General features: G+C 37.8%; 1 protein-coding gene across 3 annotated transcripts in view; it reads left to right on the top strand.

Annotated features, from left to right (window-relative positions):
• Positions 1-18,089, top strand: part of UNC80 (unc-80 homolog, NALCN channel complex subunit) — a 239,604-nt gene that overhangs the window by 122,856 nt on the left and 98,659 nt on the right. For 2 of the 3 annotated variants that reach the window (XM_060106372.1, XM_060106371.1), the window contains exons 26-27: positions 608-773; positions 9,139-9,239. In XM_060106372.1, the coding sequence (XP_059962355.1) occupies positions 608-773; positions 9,139-9,239 (267 nt within the window). Of the gene's footprint in view, positions 1-607; positions 774-6,989; positions 7,194-9,138; positions 9,240-18,089 lie in introns of all 3 variants that reach the window. The other variant, XM_060106370.1, reaches the window with a different exon arrangement.

Here is an 18,089-nt window from a genome sequence, read left to right as displayed (position 1 = left end):
TTGAAACTTTCAGTCCCACCCCCCTCACCTCCAGGTGACAACAATTTAATCAATCATGCCTATGTAATGAAGCCTCCATAAAGACCCAAAAGAACAGGGTTTGGAGAGCTTCTGGTTGGTGAACACGTGAAGACTGGGGAGTGTGCTGCCCTTGAAGAAAGCGTGGAAGCTTGGCACCACTACCCCATACCTTGGCCTGTGCATTTCTTCCATCTAGCTGTTGCTGATTATATCCTTTTATGATAAACCAGTGATCTAGTAAGCAAAATATTTCTCGAGTTCTATGAGCCCCCCTAGCAAATTAATTGAACCTGAGGAGGGGTGTTGTTGGAACCTTCAATTTATAACCAGCTGGTTAGAAGCACAGGTAACAACTTGGGCTTACAACTGAGGTCTGAAGTGGGGACAGTCTTGTGAGACTGAATCCTTAACCTGTGGATTAAGGAAAACATTTTCATGACCCCAGTCTAAACCTGGCATTAGATAAAGGGAAATTTGGCTGTTTAAATGCTGTTGTGTGCAACTTAAAATGGAGGGAGGTTTGCCAGAAGACCACTGCAGTGCTGGGGAGATGCCAGCATCCATGTGCTCCTCACTGACATTTCAGGACTTGGAAAGCTGCAGACTTCGTTTGGATCCTGAGTTGGACCGGCACAGATATGAGAGGAAGATCAGCTTTGCTGGTGTCCTGGATGAAAATGAAGACTCAAAAGATTCCCTTCACAGTAGTAGCCACACCCTCAAATCAGACGCAGGTGTTGAGGAGAAGAAAGGTATGGATAAGCAAAAATTAATTCACGTTTCAGGGTTTCTCATGGGATATTTGGTCTAGGGTCTAAACTGCAGAATTGTGCACTGAAAGAAGTCCAAAACTGTTGGCTCTGTACAGTATTAACAGTGTTGACTCAATGAGGTAGGCAATCATGCTAGTTAGGAGTTGGACTCTGCAGTCAGAGAGACTCTAATTCCAGCTCAGCAATTCTCCATATCCCATTGAATCTAAGATGGCATCAGTTGTAAGATGAACCATTATCTTATATACCAATAAGAAAGGAAAAATACTTCCCCTTCAGCTCTTATGCAGTACTTTCTTATCACTTAATTTGTGCTTTATTCTTACTGAAAGAGGACTTTCAGACGTAATTAGATGTAGATTTTTATTATCGGTCTATATCATTCTTTGTGCAGCCAGGTAAACTGGTTAAAGGTTTTCTAAACCATCTTCAATTCAGAGTTCAAATTCTTAATCACTTTTCAACTCAGAATTGTCAGTGGCTGTGTTTTTATATATGATAATGTCCTCTGTGTTAGTAACGCATCATTTCTTAAATGAATCTGTAAAAGAAGTAAAGCTATTGGTGATAGTTACACAAGCCAACGTGCAACTGTATGAAGCTAGCCTACCTTCAGTCCCTGCTTCAGGAATGTTCCCAAACACGTCTGACTTACCATCCCACCCACTCCTCCACCCAACTATCATTTGGTTCCTGGGACTTAAAAGACACTGGCACCCGTTTTGTACATTTTGTTGCTGGTGCTTTAGATATTCACATGAACACAAGCAATAGCAAATGTGTCACAACTGCCACCTGGCTCTAGTGATCTTAAGATGTCATCAGTTGTCAGCCAAATCTCAATTTCAGAGATGTTCAAATGTAAAAAAAATGTGCATCTTAAAATGGTGTAGTTATGTGACCTTGTCCAAGTTGCTTACCTTCTAAGCCAGTTTTCTTCCGTGTAAAATTAGATTAATAACACCTACCACATTGGAATGTTGAAAGCTTTAAAAGAGACAATGCAAGTAAAACATAAACTCAGTACCAGATACCTAATAAGGACACAATAAATAATTGTCATCATTGTTTTTTTTTATTTGTATCATGAGCATATAGATTAAAATCCATGCAGAAAATCCTAAATATGAGTTCCAGATTGCAAAGTTTTAAGTTGCTCTTTAAAGGCTCCTTTAAACTGTTAACTTCTCTATCTGATTTTTCTATTTTCTTAAGTTTCATTACCCTTCAATGTTTTTCTAATGAATTCCACTAGAAAACAGCATATTTGTAAAAAGAGTCAAAGACAGTTTTATCTATTGGCATATTTTCTGCAGACAGTGACTCCATAAATGTTTGGTAATTTAAGGAATGCATGATTCTCAAAAGACATAGCCCTACAGAAGACTTATATAGACATTTCTCCAAAGAAGGCATGGCCAACAGGCACATAAAAGGATGCTCAATATCACTAATTATTAGATAAATGCATATCAAAACTGCAGTGAGGTATTACCTCACACCGGTCAGAATGGCCATCGTTAAAAAGTCTACAAATAATAAATGCCGAAGAGGGTGTGGAGGAAAAGGAACCTTCCTACATTGTTGGTGGGAATGTAAATTGGTGCAGCCACTATGAAGAACAGTATGGAGGTTCCTTGAAAAACTAAAAATAATTACCATGTGATCCAGCAATCCTATTCCTGGGCATATATCTGGAGAAAACTAATTAGAAAAGATACACGCACCCAATGTTCATAGCAGCACTATTTACAATAGCCAAGACATGGAAGCAACATAAATGTTCATCAACAGATGAATGGATAAAGAAGATGTGGTGTGTGTGTGTGTGTGTGTGTGTGTGTGTGTGTGTGTGTATCCATGTGTATATATATACATATACAAGCAATGGAATATTACTTGGCCATAAAAAAGAATGAAATGCTTTTTGCAGCAACATAGATGGACCTAGAGATTATCATATTAAGTGAAAACAGAGAAAGACAAATATCATATGATATCACTTATATGTGGAATCTTAAAATATGATACAAATGAACTTATTTACAAAGCAGAAATAGACTCACAGACATAGAAAAACAAACTTGTGGTTACCACAGGGGATGGTGGGGGGGGAGAGACAAATTAAGAGTTTGGGATTAATATATACATACTACTGTATATAAAAGAGGTAAACAACAAGGACTTACTATATAGCACAGGGAAGAAACTCAATATCTTGTAATAACCAATAATGGAAAATAATGTGAAAAAGAATATATATATGTTTTTAAAAAAGGAATAGCCCTAGATAAAGAAAACACAACATATTTAAAATATTTAAAATGTTGTAAGGAGTGGATATATTCTGAAAAAAAAACTTTTTAATATTTCAAGACCAGATTGTTGTCACAACATTTAAAAAATGCAAATAATTATTATATTGTGTTGAATTTATGGTGAACAGAAACCATGTTGTGGGAAGGATTAGCCAGATTTTAGCAGTTTCTGAGTATGAAGAGGTATCAAGTCAAGGTTTGTTCAAATACTACTACTTCCGACAAGGATGACTGCATATGATATGATATGATTCTTTTTTATCAATATTTTTTTAAATTGAAGTATAGTTGATTTACAATGTGTTAATTTCTGCTGTACAGCGAAGTGGTTCAGTTATACATATATGTACATTCTTTTTTTATATTCTTTTCCACTATGGTCTATTATAGGATATTGAGTATAGTTCTATGTGCTATACAGTAGGGCCTTGTTTATCCATTCTATATATAATAGCTTACATCTGCTAACCCCAGCCTCCCACTCCATGCCTCCTCCAACCCTCTCCCCCTTGGCAACCACCATTCTGTTCTCAATGTCCATGATTCTGTGAAACTCCCATCTTTTAAACATATCCCACAGGGATTTTTTCCCATTCAAAATTATTATGTTAGTTATTATTTAAAGTAGTTGAAATAAAAATTGCTAATACTGACATGGTCAAATTTCAGCAGAGTAAATTCTACACCATTTAAAAAAATAAAGCCTCAGATTAATTTTTAAGAACACTTTAATTTCATGATTATCATTTATGTAAATTGCCTTTAATATTCAAACACACAAATACTTAATAATTTTTCTCCTCATAGAATGGCTATGTAATTACATGAAAGTTATTTAATAAATTAGGAGCAGAAAACTAAAAGTATAGATAAAATGAGAACATATTCATAAAATGTCCTTTACCAGTTGGCAAGAAACTTCCTGAAGATTCCTAAATATTCCTTAATCCTTTTAATAAGCTGATACCAGATGCTAAAGCTGATGTGAAAATGGGGACCACAGGGACCCTGCTAACTCAGATTATTAAAATTTTATTTAAAATTTCATACCATCTGTTTTGTATAACATCTAAAAATGTGAGTTCTTGAAATAAACAACTTGAGGACAATTTGGATTCTACAAAGGAAAACTAACATGAAATAATCCTTAGAACTAAAAATGTCTGCCTAAAATCTCCAAGCAAGATCTGTCAGATCATTTTATCCATATTCCAGATACAAACTAAGACTGGCATTCCAGAATACAGACACCGAGACATGTGTGATCACTCAACAGTCATATACTGAGCACCTGTTGTATACCAGGTGCTATTACAGGTTCCTAGAATACAGCAATGAACAGGGAAATTTTCCCACATGTATTGTAGTTTATATTAGCTAATAGTTAATAACTTAATAGTGAATAACGTTAAATTCTGGACTTTCAGGTAGAGATAAGTAGTATGAAGAAAACAAGTTAGGGTCAGAGAATTGGTAGTGACCTGGAGTAGGAAGGATTGTAGTCCTAAGTGACATTGAGCTGAGACTTGCGTGATGTTAAGGATCCAGTCATGTGAAGGGCTGAGAGAAGAGTCTTCCAAACAGAGACAACAGTGAGAACAAGGCTCCGATGCAGGAATGAACTTGGAGCATGTGAAGAAGGGCAAAAAGGACAACAAGGTTGAAACAGAATGAGTTGGGGGAAGAGCGGTAGCAGAGAGGGTCAGGCAAAGGGCAAATAAATAGGGTCTGTAGATATGGTTAGAAATTTAATTCTATTTAAATGTGTCTGAGAGTTGTTGTCAGGTTTTGACCAGAAAAGTGACATAATATTTGGATTTATGATTTATGTATTTAAAAGATGAGTCAAGCTGTTGGAGTAGGGGTAAGAGCAAGCAGTTTGGTAGTTATATTAGTCTAGGGAATAGGTGACAGGGCTTTCAAAATCCTATGCTATTTTGAAGTGTTGAATCAGCAGGACTTGCTGATGGATATATGCGGTGTAAGAGAAAAGGGAAAAGAGATGTTTTATCTAATTTAGATGAATTTGTTTTACTTTCATACTAGTTCTCGTTGTCATGGAGATAAAGGCTAAACTTCAGTGGTGTAGAATCTCGACTGATGTCTTTCATGTACTTTACCAAATCTGAATTCTAACTATATTGTGTCCTTTGTAAATAACCAATGCCATAATTCTGAACATTATTTTTTTTCAGTGCTATAAAATGTCTCCAATTATCTTTGGTGATGACAGAAAAGTTTCTCAAAATTAAATTTTTTTAATGTCATATTAATCTGGGGTTATTTTGCTGTACTTGTAGGCTGAAAAATATCATGAAATCAGGCAAAGAATGCCAAAGTGTGCCTCTGTAAAAATTTTAAATTATTTCTTTAATCTTTTTCTCTACTTCCCAATCTATTTTGACATAAATTGTATTAATAGTCATTAAAAATGATAAGTATATTCGGTTTCAAATGCATTTCAGATAAGTCATAAAGTCTCAATTGTACCTAAAAATAACACTGAAAAATACAGTGGATGAGTTTTGTGCTGTAACTAAAATAGAGCATTATGGTCTTTGGGGGATGTATTCAACTGTGCTGTGAGAATTTCTGTCTAAATGTGAAATTCTATCCAGATGTGCTCACGGAGCTCCATGAAGCCTTTGCCAGCTGAGTGGTGATAATTTTAGTCTTTCTCAGTCATATGAGTAAATCAGAGATTAAACATTTCACATTATTCAACAGGAATCTAGTCTCCTTTATATGGCACTAATTAACATTTTATGGAGCTGTATGAGTTCCATCACAGACTAACTCTCCTGTGAGTGAGAAACTTGAGACTAAAATGCAATCTTCCTGATTGGCACTAAAATATTAATAGCTGTGCCTTAAATGATTAGTAAGAAATCTTGTTGATGTCTTAAGAAGGAAACCTTACAAAAACAGCCCCTTCCTGATAATCACTTGAAGCCCCAAAAACTTTCAAAATCACCCTTACCATATCAATGTGTGACAACACCAAGTCCTCAAAAGAAAAAGAAGGAGGTGTGGATATGACTATGGGAAATATGGATGCTTTTGGTTAAAATGTAGGTTTCAAGTTGAACGTGTTTCTTTTACCCTTTTATTTTCCTCACTGATGACTGTTTCTTCCAGCACACAAAAGAGGAGTAATGTATGTTCTTCTTGGTTCATGTAGACTGTAAGGTTGATTCAGGGTGTTGCAACTTTTGGACTCGTATCTCACCCAACCTTTTGACTGAGAGGAGGATGCTATGAAATCATTAGGTGCATTGAAAATGGAACCATTTCACACTCACGTTCACCCAAAGCACCCCATTGCAAACATCTTTTAGTGACTTTGCTGAGGAGCTGAGTGGAACCCACTGCTGACTGTTGGAGAGAGAAGCGCCTCTTGTTTTTATTTCTTAATGAGGTATTCCCAAATGAAGGAATTTTCCATGAAGGGTTTTCCCTGACTCACATAAGTCTGTCAGTCCCATTTCAAAAGAAAAACAAAAACAAATGGTTGGTGGTTCTGCTGAATCAAGCAATGATGCTGTGTGAACGTACTAACAGTCCCGGAGGACTCCGTGGCGAGGGCGCGCTCATGCTTGTGAATTCTGGGCCAAAGAGAGAGCAGGTTGTTCCCAGCACTGATGAGCTGTGTGTCCAAGAAAGAAGCTGCACCAGCCCTTCGTGGTGGACCCAGCCTCCTGCCCACCTAACAAAGCCGCCTGACTTGGGGCTTGGGAGAAGCTCCTTGTCCAGACATGCTGCTCATTCCGGCCATCAGAGAGGAGGCTGTTCAGGGACAAGTTGGGGAGAGCTTGGCTCTAACGCTGGCTGGGGAGAACTAAGGGGGAAAAAGCCCTATTTTATTCTTTTAATACAGTTCCCAGCAGGAAGATCAGGATAGGAGGTTCCCGCCTGCTCCAGATTAAAGGAACCCGCAGTTTCCAGGTGAAGAAGGGGGGTTCCTTGTCCAGCATTCGCCGGGTCGGCAGCTTAAAGAGCAGCAAGTTATCACGGCAGGACTCAGAGTCTGAGGCTGAGAAGCTGCAGCTGTCCCAGAGCAGGGACACTGTCACTGACCTAGGTAACATAGAGGAGTGGGCTGTACAGGGACGTGGCGGGTAGGAAGACAGAGCCAGAATCCCCAAACAGCTCAAGTCCATCTTCTTGTACATCAGTAGATGGAAGGCAGAGTCATAGGTTAGAGTACTCGTTTAGTCCATAAGCTATGTTGCCCTCCAGAGCAGGGCTGCTCCAGCCTTATTGTGCACGGGGTCAGCTGGGAGCTTGTTAAAACGCAGATCCTGATTCAGCATCTCTGGGATGGGAGCCTGAGATTCTGCACTTTCAACAAGCTTCCTGGTAAAGTTGATGCTGCTGGTTCAAGGACCACAGCTTGAGCAGGGAGCATATGGAGGCTACAGTAGGGAAAGAAAGCATTTTAATGACAAGGACAGTTTTTTGAAATCTAGATCTTTTTGCCTTTATTCTTCTGGTCAAGACCTTTAAAGCAAAATGTAGATATTCCCTTGGGAATAGCTGGCTTAAAGCCTTCTATAAAGTCTCTATTTCCCAGTAAAAATAACCAAAATTTCAGAAAGGAAAGATTGTCTACATCTAACAATTAGTGACCTTCAGTAAGTCACTTAACTTCTCAGGGATTTGTTTTCCCAGCTACCCAATGAGAGTAATTCTGTGTACTCCTTGCCTACTGGGAAAGGATGCTCTAAAGATAAATTAGGGATGATTGTAAAGTATATTAAACTCCTGAGAATAAGCTTTATATACAATCAGAGCTGTAGATTGTCACTATAGGACCCAAAGAGACTCTGAATCCCAAAATGTGTTAGTCCTATGGGCTCTCATCATCATCTTAGTAGACAAGAAAAAGATTAAGCAGGCTTCCGATAGGTCTCACCAGCTGCCTAGAATTTAATTGCTAGGTTAAAAATTGAAGTGCATATTCTTTGCCTTTCAGTCCCTGTATGAAAACCAAAGTGTAAAGCTCTTCTTTCTAAGTAAGTTGTTTCAGAAGTCAGTCAGGAAATGTGGATAAGTTATCAATCTAGCCTGCTGAAACAGAAGCTGAGTATATTTAATCAAAGAGAGTTTAAAATAGAAAATGTTTCTACACCTACCCACCCTTGCCTTTGAAAATAGCTAATTTATGCATTAGTTAAGATTCAGCTTATTTTTTTAAGGAGACAATAGAAAAAACCTTATGACATCTTTTGTTACAGGTCTGAGCTGTAAGAGTATCATCAGTCAGTTTGGGGGAAAATACTATTTGAATTAATTATTTAAATTGATCAATGTAGCCTAGCCAGTTAAGTCAAACTATCCAAGCTAGAAGCATAGTTTTGTCATAGAAAATACCCAGAAAAGCTTGTAGATTTGAGGACAAAGCTTTGTTATCTAGTATACTAAGTAGAGAATTCCTGTGACACGTCTCCTTCACAGTTTCCTACAGAGACGAGTTTGGACAAAGGCTTGTCCACAGTTGGTCACAGTTACTTCCAAATTCCCTTAGTTTTTCCAAGGCACCACCCATCTTTGAAATAGCTCTGATAGCAAAGCCAGGTGGTGTTAAGAGCAGTAGCACTAGCCGTAGTCACAGCAGCAGTGGAGGTAGCAGCACCCTTTGTGGCCACTGCAGGTTGGTTGGTGTCCCTACTTAACTACACCTGCGAGGTCTGTGCAGTCTGGAATGGATTTGGGCACACTCAACCAATAACTTGCTCATCTCAGCAATTAAAGGACTTGACTCTGTTCTTTTTCTCTGCTCCCATATCTCAAAATGGAAGCCACCATAACAGAGATCATAAATGTCTCTGTAATTGCCAGTTCAGCTGGTGGTGAAGGGAGCAGCTCCTATTAATATTACTCCACTAAAGCCGATGCTATGCCCTGTAACCCATTGGCCATGGTAGTCTGCCCTAGGATTCAAAAGCATGGACCACTATACCACAGCAACATGCTCTCCAGGGAGACAGAACAATATAACCTTTCTTGGTATTTTTCTTTTGAAGAAGGGAGTCCTTGGAGTGCAAGTGAGCCCAGCATTGAGCCAGAGGGAATGAGTACAGCCAGCACGGAGGAGAATTACCACAGGAACATGTCATGGCTTCATGTAAGTAGGAATCTCAGAAAGAACGCTGAGATCAATTTCTTTTGGCACTGGGTAAGACCTGTGGAGGTAGGATGAAAGACTATACTAAAAACATCCATCATTTCAGCCTATTAGAAAAATTATAGGCTTTTATTTCAGCTGAACCTCTGGATACTCACTAAGATTGGTCTTCTGCTGGATTATATTCATTTGAAGCTTATCTAAGCCCAAGGGTGCTTTGTTATAGTTGGCTTGTGAGTCAATATAAGTCAGGGAAAAAAACCCTGAAGGATCAGGCCAGGTTGGTGGTCAAGAGAGCCTGAGTGACACAAGGCAAGGCATCACGATCAGTTTTATACAGGTCACCACAAATGCTGAGAGCAAGGTCATGGTGTCAGTCTTGAGTCTGTATTAGATCAAATTGTAAACTAGGACGTGGAGATTCTAAGATGATGAAGGTCACACCTCAAAGGGCTCTCCAGAGGGCACAGGCAGGAGAGAAACCCAGGCAAAGATTACAGTTCAAGGTTTGACCTGGGTGTAAAGAAAGGAAAAGAAAGGTGGGAAGCATGATGTGAGATCCACAGTTGGCAGGGTACTGCCAGCACTATTATTATTATTTTTTTAACATCTTTATTGGAGTATAATTGCTTTACAATGATGTGTTAGTTTCTGTTTTATAACAACGTGAATCAGCTATACATATGCATATATACCCATATCTCCACCCTCTTGCATTTCCCTCCCACCCTCCCTATCCCATCCCTCTAGGTGGTCACAAAGCACGGAGCTGATCTCCCTGTGCTATGCGGCTGCTTCCCACTAGCTATCTGTTTTACATTTGGTAGTGTATATATGTCCATGCCACTCTCTCACTTCGTCCCAGCTTACCCTTCCCCCTCCCCGTGTCCTCAAGTCCATTCTCTACGTCTGCATCTTTATTCCTGTCCTGCCCCTAGGTTCTTCAGAACCTTTTTTTTTTTTTTTTAGATTCCATATATATATGTTAAATATGGTATTTGTTTTTCTCTTTCTGACTTACTTCACTCTGTATGACAAATTCTAGGTCCATCCACCTCACTCTAAATAACTCAATTTCATTTCTTTTTATGGCTGAGTAATAGTCCATTGTATATATGTGCCACATCTTCTTTATCCATTCATCTGTTGATGGACACTTAGGTTGCTTCCATGTCCTGGCTATTGTAAATAGAGCTGCAATGAACATTGTGGTACATGTCTCTTGTTGAATTATGGTTTTCTCAGGGTATATGCCCAGTAGTGGGATTGCTGGGTCATATGGTTGTTCTATTTTTAGTTTTTTAAGGAACCTCCATACGGTTCTCCATAGTGGCTGTATCAATTTACATTCCCACCAACAGTGCAAGAGGGTTCCCTTTTCTCCACACCTTCTCCAGCATTTATTGTTTCTAGATTTTTTGGTGATGGCCATTCTGACTGGTGTGAGGTGATACCTCATTGTAGTTTTGATTTGCATTTCTCTAATGATTAGTGATGTTGAGCATCCTTTCGTATGTTTGTTGGCAATCTGTATATCTTCTTTGGAGAAATGCCTGTTTAGGTCTCCTGCCCATTTTTGGATTGGGTTGTTTGGTTTTTTGATATTGAGCTGCATGAGCTGCCTGTAAGTTTTGGAGATTAATCCTTTGTCAGTCGCTTCATTAGCAAATATTTTCTCCCATTCTGAGGGTTGTCTTTTCGTCTTGTTTATGGGTTCCTTTGCTGTGCAAAAGCTTTTACGTTTCATTAGGTCTCATTTGTTTATTTTTGTTTTTGTTTCCATTTCTCTAGGAGTTGGGTCAAAAAGGATCTTGCTGTGATTTATGTCATAAGCGTTCTGCCTATGTTTTCCTCTAAGAGTTTTATAGTGTCTGGCCTTACATTTAGGTCTTTAATCCATTTTGAGTTTATTTTTGTGTATCATATTAGGGAGTGTTCTAATTTCATTCTTTTACATGTAGCTGTCCAGTTTTCCCAGCACTACTTATTGAAGAGGCCAGCACTATTATTGATCTTAGATATGGAATGTCTCCATCTCCACTGATTTTAATCTGACTTCCTGATAGGGTCAGATAAAGGGCTGGCTGGTACATCACACTCAGTGTTTACAGTGCTATGCCCTTGGAACTGGTTGATCCCCAGGACTGGCTGATTTTGAGAATCTCTGAGGCAGCTATTTTTAAAGTAAACTTTTTAGTGAAGTCCCACCTACATATTAAAAAGCATACAAAACCTATGTGTACTGCTCAGTAAATTTTCACAGAGTGGACACATCTGTGTAACCACCACCAGTTCAAGAAGAACATTAGCAGTACCTTAGAAGCCCTACCTGGGCCCTTGACCAGCCACTACTCTCCCCTATTGGTCACTGCCATTTAAACTTCTAAAGCCAAAAATTATTTTGTCTGTTTTTGAAATGCATATAATTGGTGACATATGCTGGCTACTCTATTGTGTCTGATTTCTTTTTTTCACATAAGTGTAAATCCTCCAGCTTTGTTCTTCTTCTTCAGGATGGCCTGTTCTGTTCTTGGCTATATTCATTTCTATTAGAATCACCTTGTTAATTTCCATAAGAAAGCTTCCACAGCAGTCTTACTTTGAATAAAAAGGTCGTTAAAACTGAGGAATTAAAATCTTTAATAAGTCTTCTAATGTATAAAATGGTCTATCCTCCATTAATTTGTGTCCCATCATTCATTTAGGATCTCTTCAATTTTATTCAATAATGCTTTTTAGTTTTGTGTAGCGTTAACCCTCTGGAAGTGTTTGTGTAAGACCGGAGTTATTTATTCTTTAAATATTTAGAAGGGATAACTGGTAGAACTTTCTAGATCTAAAAATTTCTTTGTAGGAAGGTTTTTAATTACAGATTTAATTTATGTAATATAATTAAGATTTCTCCAGGGAGCAGATTGGGCAAATTGATTTTTTTTCCCTAGGAATTTGTTCATTTAATCCAAATATTCACATTTATTAACAAAAAGATGTTTATAATATTCTCTTTTTTAATTTATTGAAGTATAGCTGATTTACAATGTTGTGTTAATTTCTACTCTACAGCAGTGATTCAGTCATACATATATACATATATTTTCTTTTTCATATTCTTTTCCACCATGGTTTATCACAGGATATTGACTATAGTTCCCTGTGCTATACAGTAGAACCTTGTTGTTTATCTGTTCTATTTATAATAGTTTGCATGTGTTAATCCCAAACTCCCAGTCCATCCCTCCCCCACATCCCCTACCCTTTGGCAATGACAAGTCTGTTCTCTGTGTCTGTGAGTGTGTTTCGTAGATAAGTTCATTTTTGTCATGCTTTAGATTCCACATATAAGTGATATCATATGGTATTTGTCTTTCTCTGTCTGGCTTACTTCACTTTGTATGAAAATCTTGAGGCCCATCTATGTTGCTGCAAGTGGCATTATTTCATTCTTTTTATGGCTGAGCAATATTCCATTGTGTATGTGTGTGTGTGTGTGTGTGTGTATATATATATATATATATATATATATATATATATATATATATATATACACATATATACACTACATCTTTATCCATTCATCTGTCAGTGGACATTTAGGTTTTTCCCATGTCTTAGCTATTGTAAATAGTTCTGCTATGAACACTGAGGTGCATGAGTCTTTTTTTTTTTTTTTTTTTTTTTTTTTGCGGTATGCAGGCCTCTCAATGTTGTGGCCTCTCCCGTTGTGGAGCACAGGCTCTGGACGCTCAGGCTTAGCGGCCATGGCTCATGGGGCCTAGCCGCTCTGCAGCATGTGGGATCTTCCTGGACCGGGTGACGAACCCGTGTCCCCTGCATCAGCAGGCGGACTCTCAACCACTGCACCATCAGCGAAGCCCTCATGAATCTTCTTGAATTATAGTTTTATCCAGATACATGCACAGAAACGGGATTGCTGGATCGTATGGCAGCTCTATTTGTAGTTTTTTAAGGAATCTCCATACTGTTTTCCATAGTGGCTGCACGAAATTACATTCCCACCAACAGTGTAGGAGGGTTCTTAACAGGCACCTTTTGATTCAACATTACTTACAAAAATAGGCAGCTGGTCAGCAGGCTTTCTGACCCTTGTTCAAGAGACGCTCTCTGAAAAACACAAACCAGTCAAAAAATAGGCAAGATCTGAACAGCCACTACGTGGAAGATAATGTGCCATTAGCCAATAAGTATACAAACAGTTCAATCTCTCAAGTCACCAGAGAGTTCATGATCAAATTATCTCACTGACAGCCCAGGAGGCCTTTAGGTACTTCTCCTAAGAGGCAGGAGGCAGCCATGCAAATTAGATCAGTGATGAGAGCATCTTGGGGCAGCTCTCCTCACCCAGAACGAGGGGTCCATCACTGTCTATTCTTTACTTACATTGAGAGTATTCAAGACCCTCCTTGGAGCCTTCAGATACACGTAAAAACTGTATATCCTGCCATTTAGCAAGTAAGGGAGGCAAGACCGCATCTGGTGAAATCACCAGTAAGATGCAGAGAAAATTTCCAGAACGTCCTTCATGAAGGTTAAATTCTTTCTTCACGAGAGGAGAATTGGACAATGGGATCACAGAGCAGAGGCAGAGAGATTTCCAAAGTCCTTTCTGCTTGGTCAGCTGTCATATGCTTCCCCTGAATATTGCTGATCGCAAACATTTTATTTATTTATTTATTTTAATAGATCTTTATTGGCATATAACTGCTTCACAATACTGTGTTAATTTCTGCTGTACAACAAAGTGAATCAGCCATGTGAATACATATATCCCCATATCCCCTCCCTCTTGAGCCTCCCTCCCATCCTCTCTATCCCACCTCTCTAGGTCATTGCAAAGTACTGAGCTGATCTCCCTGTGCTATGCTGCTGCTTCCCACTAGCTATCTATTTTACATTCAGTAGTGTATATATGTCCACACCACTCTCTCACTTCGTCCCAGCTTACCCTTCCCCCTCCCCATGTCCTCAAGTCCATTTTCTGTGTCTACCTCTTTATTCCTGCCCTGAAACTAGGTTCATCAGTACCAATTTTTTTTTTAGATTCCATATATATGTGTTAGCATACAGTATTTGTTTTCCTCTTTCTGACTTACTTCACTCTGTATGACAGAGTCTAGGTCCATCCACCTGACTACAAATAACTCAATTTCATTTCTTTTTATGGCTGAGTAATAGTCCATTGTATATATGTGCCACATCTTCTTTATCCATTCATCTGTCGATGGACATTTAGGTTGCTTCCATGCCTTGGCTACTGTAAATAGTGCTGCAGTGAACATTGGGATACATGTCTCTTGTTGAATTACGGTTTTCTCAGGGTATATGCCCAGTAGTGGGATTGCTGGGTCATATGATAGTTCTATTTTTAGTTTTTTAAGGAACCTCCCTACCGTTTTCCATAGTGGTTGTATCAATTTACATTCCCACCAACAGTGCAGGAGGGTTCCCTTTTCACCACATCCTTTCCAGCGTTTATTGTTTCTAGATTTTTTCATAATAGCCATTCTGACCACTGTGAGGTGATACCTCATTATAGTTTTGATTTGCATTTCCCTGATGATTACTGTTGAGCATCTTTTCATGTACTTCTAGCCCATCTGTATATCTTCCTTGGTGAAATGTCTATTTAGGTCTTCTGCCCATTTTTTAATTGGATTGTTTGCTCTTTTGATATTGAGCTCCATGAGCTGCTTGTATATTTTGGAAATTAATCCTTTGTTCTTTCATTTGCAAATATTTTCTCCCATTCTGAGGGTTGTCTTTTTGTCATGTTTATGGGTTTCCTTTGCTGTGAAAAATCTTTCAAGTTTAATTAAGTCCCATTCCTTTATTTTTGTTTTTATTTCCGTTATTCTAGGAGGTGGGTCAAAAAAGATCTTGCTGTGGTTTATGTCAAAGAGTGCTTTTCCTATGTTTTCCTCTAAGAGTTTTATAGTGTCTGGTCTTACATTTAGGTCTTTAATCCATTTTGAGTTTATTTTTGTGTTTGGTGTTAGTGTTCTAATTTCATTCTTTTACATGTATCTGTCCAGTTTTCCCAGCACCACTTATTGAAGAGGCTGTCCTTTCTCCACGGTATTTTCTTGCCTCCCTTGTTGTAAATTAGATGACCATATGTGTGTGAGTTTATCTCTGGGCATTCTATGCTGTACCATTGATCTATATTTCTGTTTTTGTGCCAGTACCTTACTGTCTTGGTTACTGTAGCTTTGTGGTATAGTTTGAAATCAGGGAGCCTGATTCTTCCAACTCCATTTTTCTTTCTCAAGGTTGCTGTGGCTATTCGGGGTCTTTTGTATTTACATACGAATTGTAAAATTTTTTGTTCTAATTCTGTGAAGAATGCCATTGGTAGTTTGATAGGTATTGCCTTGAATCTGTAGATTGCTTTAGGTAGTAGAGTCATTTTCACAATACTGGTTCTTCCAATACAAGAACATGGTATGTTTCTCCATCTCTTTATGTCATCTTTGATTTCTTTCATCAGTGTCTTACAGTTTTTTTAGTACAAGTCTTTCACCTCCTTAGGCAGGTTTATTCCTAGGTATTTTATTCTTTTTATTGCGATGGTGAATGGGATTGTTTCCTTAATTTCTCTTTCTGATTTCTTGGTGGTGGTGTATAGGAATGCCAGATATTTCTGTGCATTAATTTTGTATCCTGCAACCTTACCAAATTCATTGATTAGTTCTAGTAGTTTTCTGGTGGCATCTTTTAGGATTTTCTATGTATAGTATCATGTCATCTGCAAACAGTGACGGTTTTACTTCTTCTTTTCCAATTTGTATTCCTTTATTTCTTTTTCTTCTCTGATTGCCGTGGCTAGGACTTCCAAAACTATGTTGAATAATAGTGGTGAGAGTGGACATCCTTGTCTTGTTCTTGATCTTAGTGGAAATGCTTTCAGTTTTTCACAGTTGATTATGCTGCTTGCTGTGGGTTTGTCATATATGGCCTTTATTATGTTGAGGTAGGTTCCCTCTTTGCCCATTTTCTGGAGATTTTTAATCATAAGTAAGTGTTGAATTTTGTCCAAAGTTTTTTCTGCATCTGTTGAGATGATCATATGGTTTTAATTCCTTAATTAGTTAATGTGGTGTATCACATTGATTGATTTGCATATTTTGAAGAATCCTTGTATCCCTGGGATAAATCCCATTAGATAGTGGTGTATGATCCTTTTAATGTGTCGCTGGATTCTGTTAGCTAGTATTTTGTTCAGGATTTTTGCATGTATGTTCATCAGTGATATTGGTCTATGATTTCCTTTTTCTGTGATATCTTTTTCTGGTTTTTGTATCAGGGTGATGGTGCCTTCGTAGAATGAATTTGGGAGTGTTTCTCCCTCTGCAATTTTTGGAAGAGTTTGAGAGGTGTTAGCTCTTCTCTTAATTTTTGATAGAGTTCGCCTGTGAAGCCATCTGGTCCTGGACTTTTGTTTGTTGGAAGATTTTTAATTGCAGTTTCAATTTCATTACTGTGATAGTTCTGTTTATATTTTCTAATTCTTCCTGGTTCAGTCTGGGAAAATGGTACCTTTCCAAGAATTTGTCCATTTCTTTGTGGTTGTCCATTTTATTTTCATATAGTTATCTGTAGTAGTCTCTTATAATCCTTTGTATTTCTGTGGTGTCAGTTGTGATTTCTCCTTTTTAGTTTCTAATTTTATTGATTGATGTCCTCTCCCTTTTTTTCTCTATGAGTCTGGCTAAGAGTTTATCAATTTTGTTTATCTTCTCGAAGAAGTAGCTTTTAGTTTTATTGACCTTTGCTATTGTTTTCTTTGTTTCTGTTTCATTTATTTCTGCTCTGATATTTATGCTTTCTTTCCTTCTACTGACTTTGGGTATTTTTGTTCTTCTTTCTCTAGTTGTTTTAAGTGTAGGATTAGATTTTTTATTTGAATTTTTTCTTGTTTCTTGAGGTGAGATTGAATTTCTATAAACTTCCCTATTAGAACAGCCTTTGCTTCATCCCATAGATTTTGGATCATTGTGTTTTCATTGTTATTTGTTTCTATGTATTTTTTAATTTCTTCTTTGATTTCTTCACTGATCTCTTGGTTATTTAGTAGTGCACTGTTTAGCCTCCTATATTTCTGTTTTGTACAGTTTTTTTTTCCTGTAATTGATTTCCAATAACATAGCGTTGTGTTCCAAAAAGATGCTTGACATGATTTCAATTGTCTTAAATTTTCCAAGGCTTGATTTGTGACCCAAGATATGATCTATCTGGGAGAATGTTCCACGTGCACTTGAGTAGAAATTGTATTCTTCCTCTTTTAGGTGGAATGTTCTGTAAATATCAATTAAATCTATCTGGTATATTGTGTCATTTAAAGATTGTGTTTCCTTATTTATTTTCTGTTTGGATGATCTGTCCATTCATGTAAGTGGCGTGTTAAAATCCCCACTATTATTGTGTTACTGTTGATTTCTCCTTTCATGGTTGTTAGCATTTGCCTTATTTATTGAGGTGCTCCTATGCTGGGTACATAAACATTTATAATTGTTATATCTTCTTCTTGGATTGATCCTTTGATCATTATGTAGTGTCCTTCTTTGTCTCTTGTAGTAGTCTTTATTTTAAAGTCTATTTTATCTGATACGAGTATTGCTCCTCCAGCTTTCTTTTCGCTTCCATTTGCATGGAATATCTTTTTCCATTCCTTCACTTTCAGTTTGTATACGTCCCTAGGTCTGAAGTGAATCTCTTGTAGACAGCGTATATCTGGATCTTGTTTTTTATCCATTCAGCCAGTCTGTGTCTTTTGGTTGGGGCCTTTAATCCATTTACATTCAAGGTTATTATCAACATGTATGTTCCTATTAC

The sequence above is a fragment of the Mesoplodon densirostris genome, chromosome 8 (assembly GCF_025265405.1).
Source record: "Mesoplodon densirostris isolate mMesDen1 chromosome 8, mMesDen1 primary haplotype, whole genome shotgun sequence".
NCBI lineage: Eukaryota > Metazoa > Chordata > Mammalia > Artiodactyla > Ziphiidae > Mesoplodon > Mesoplodon densirostris.
Note: the sequence above shows the minus strand (reverse complement) of the source record. Positions and strands in the feature narration are given on the sequence as shown.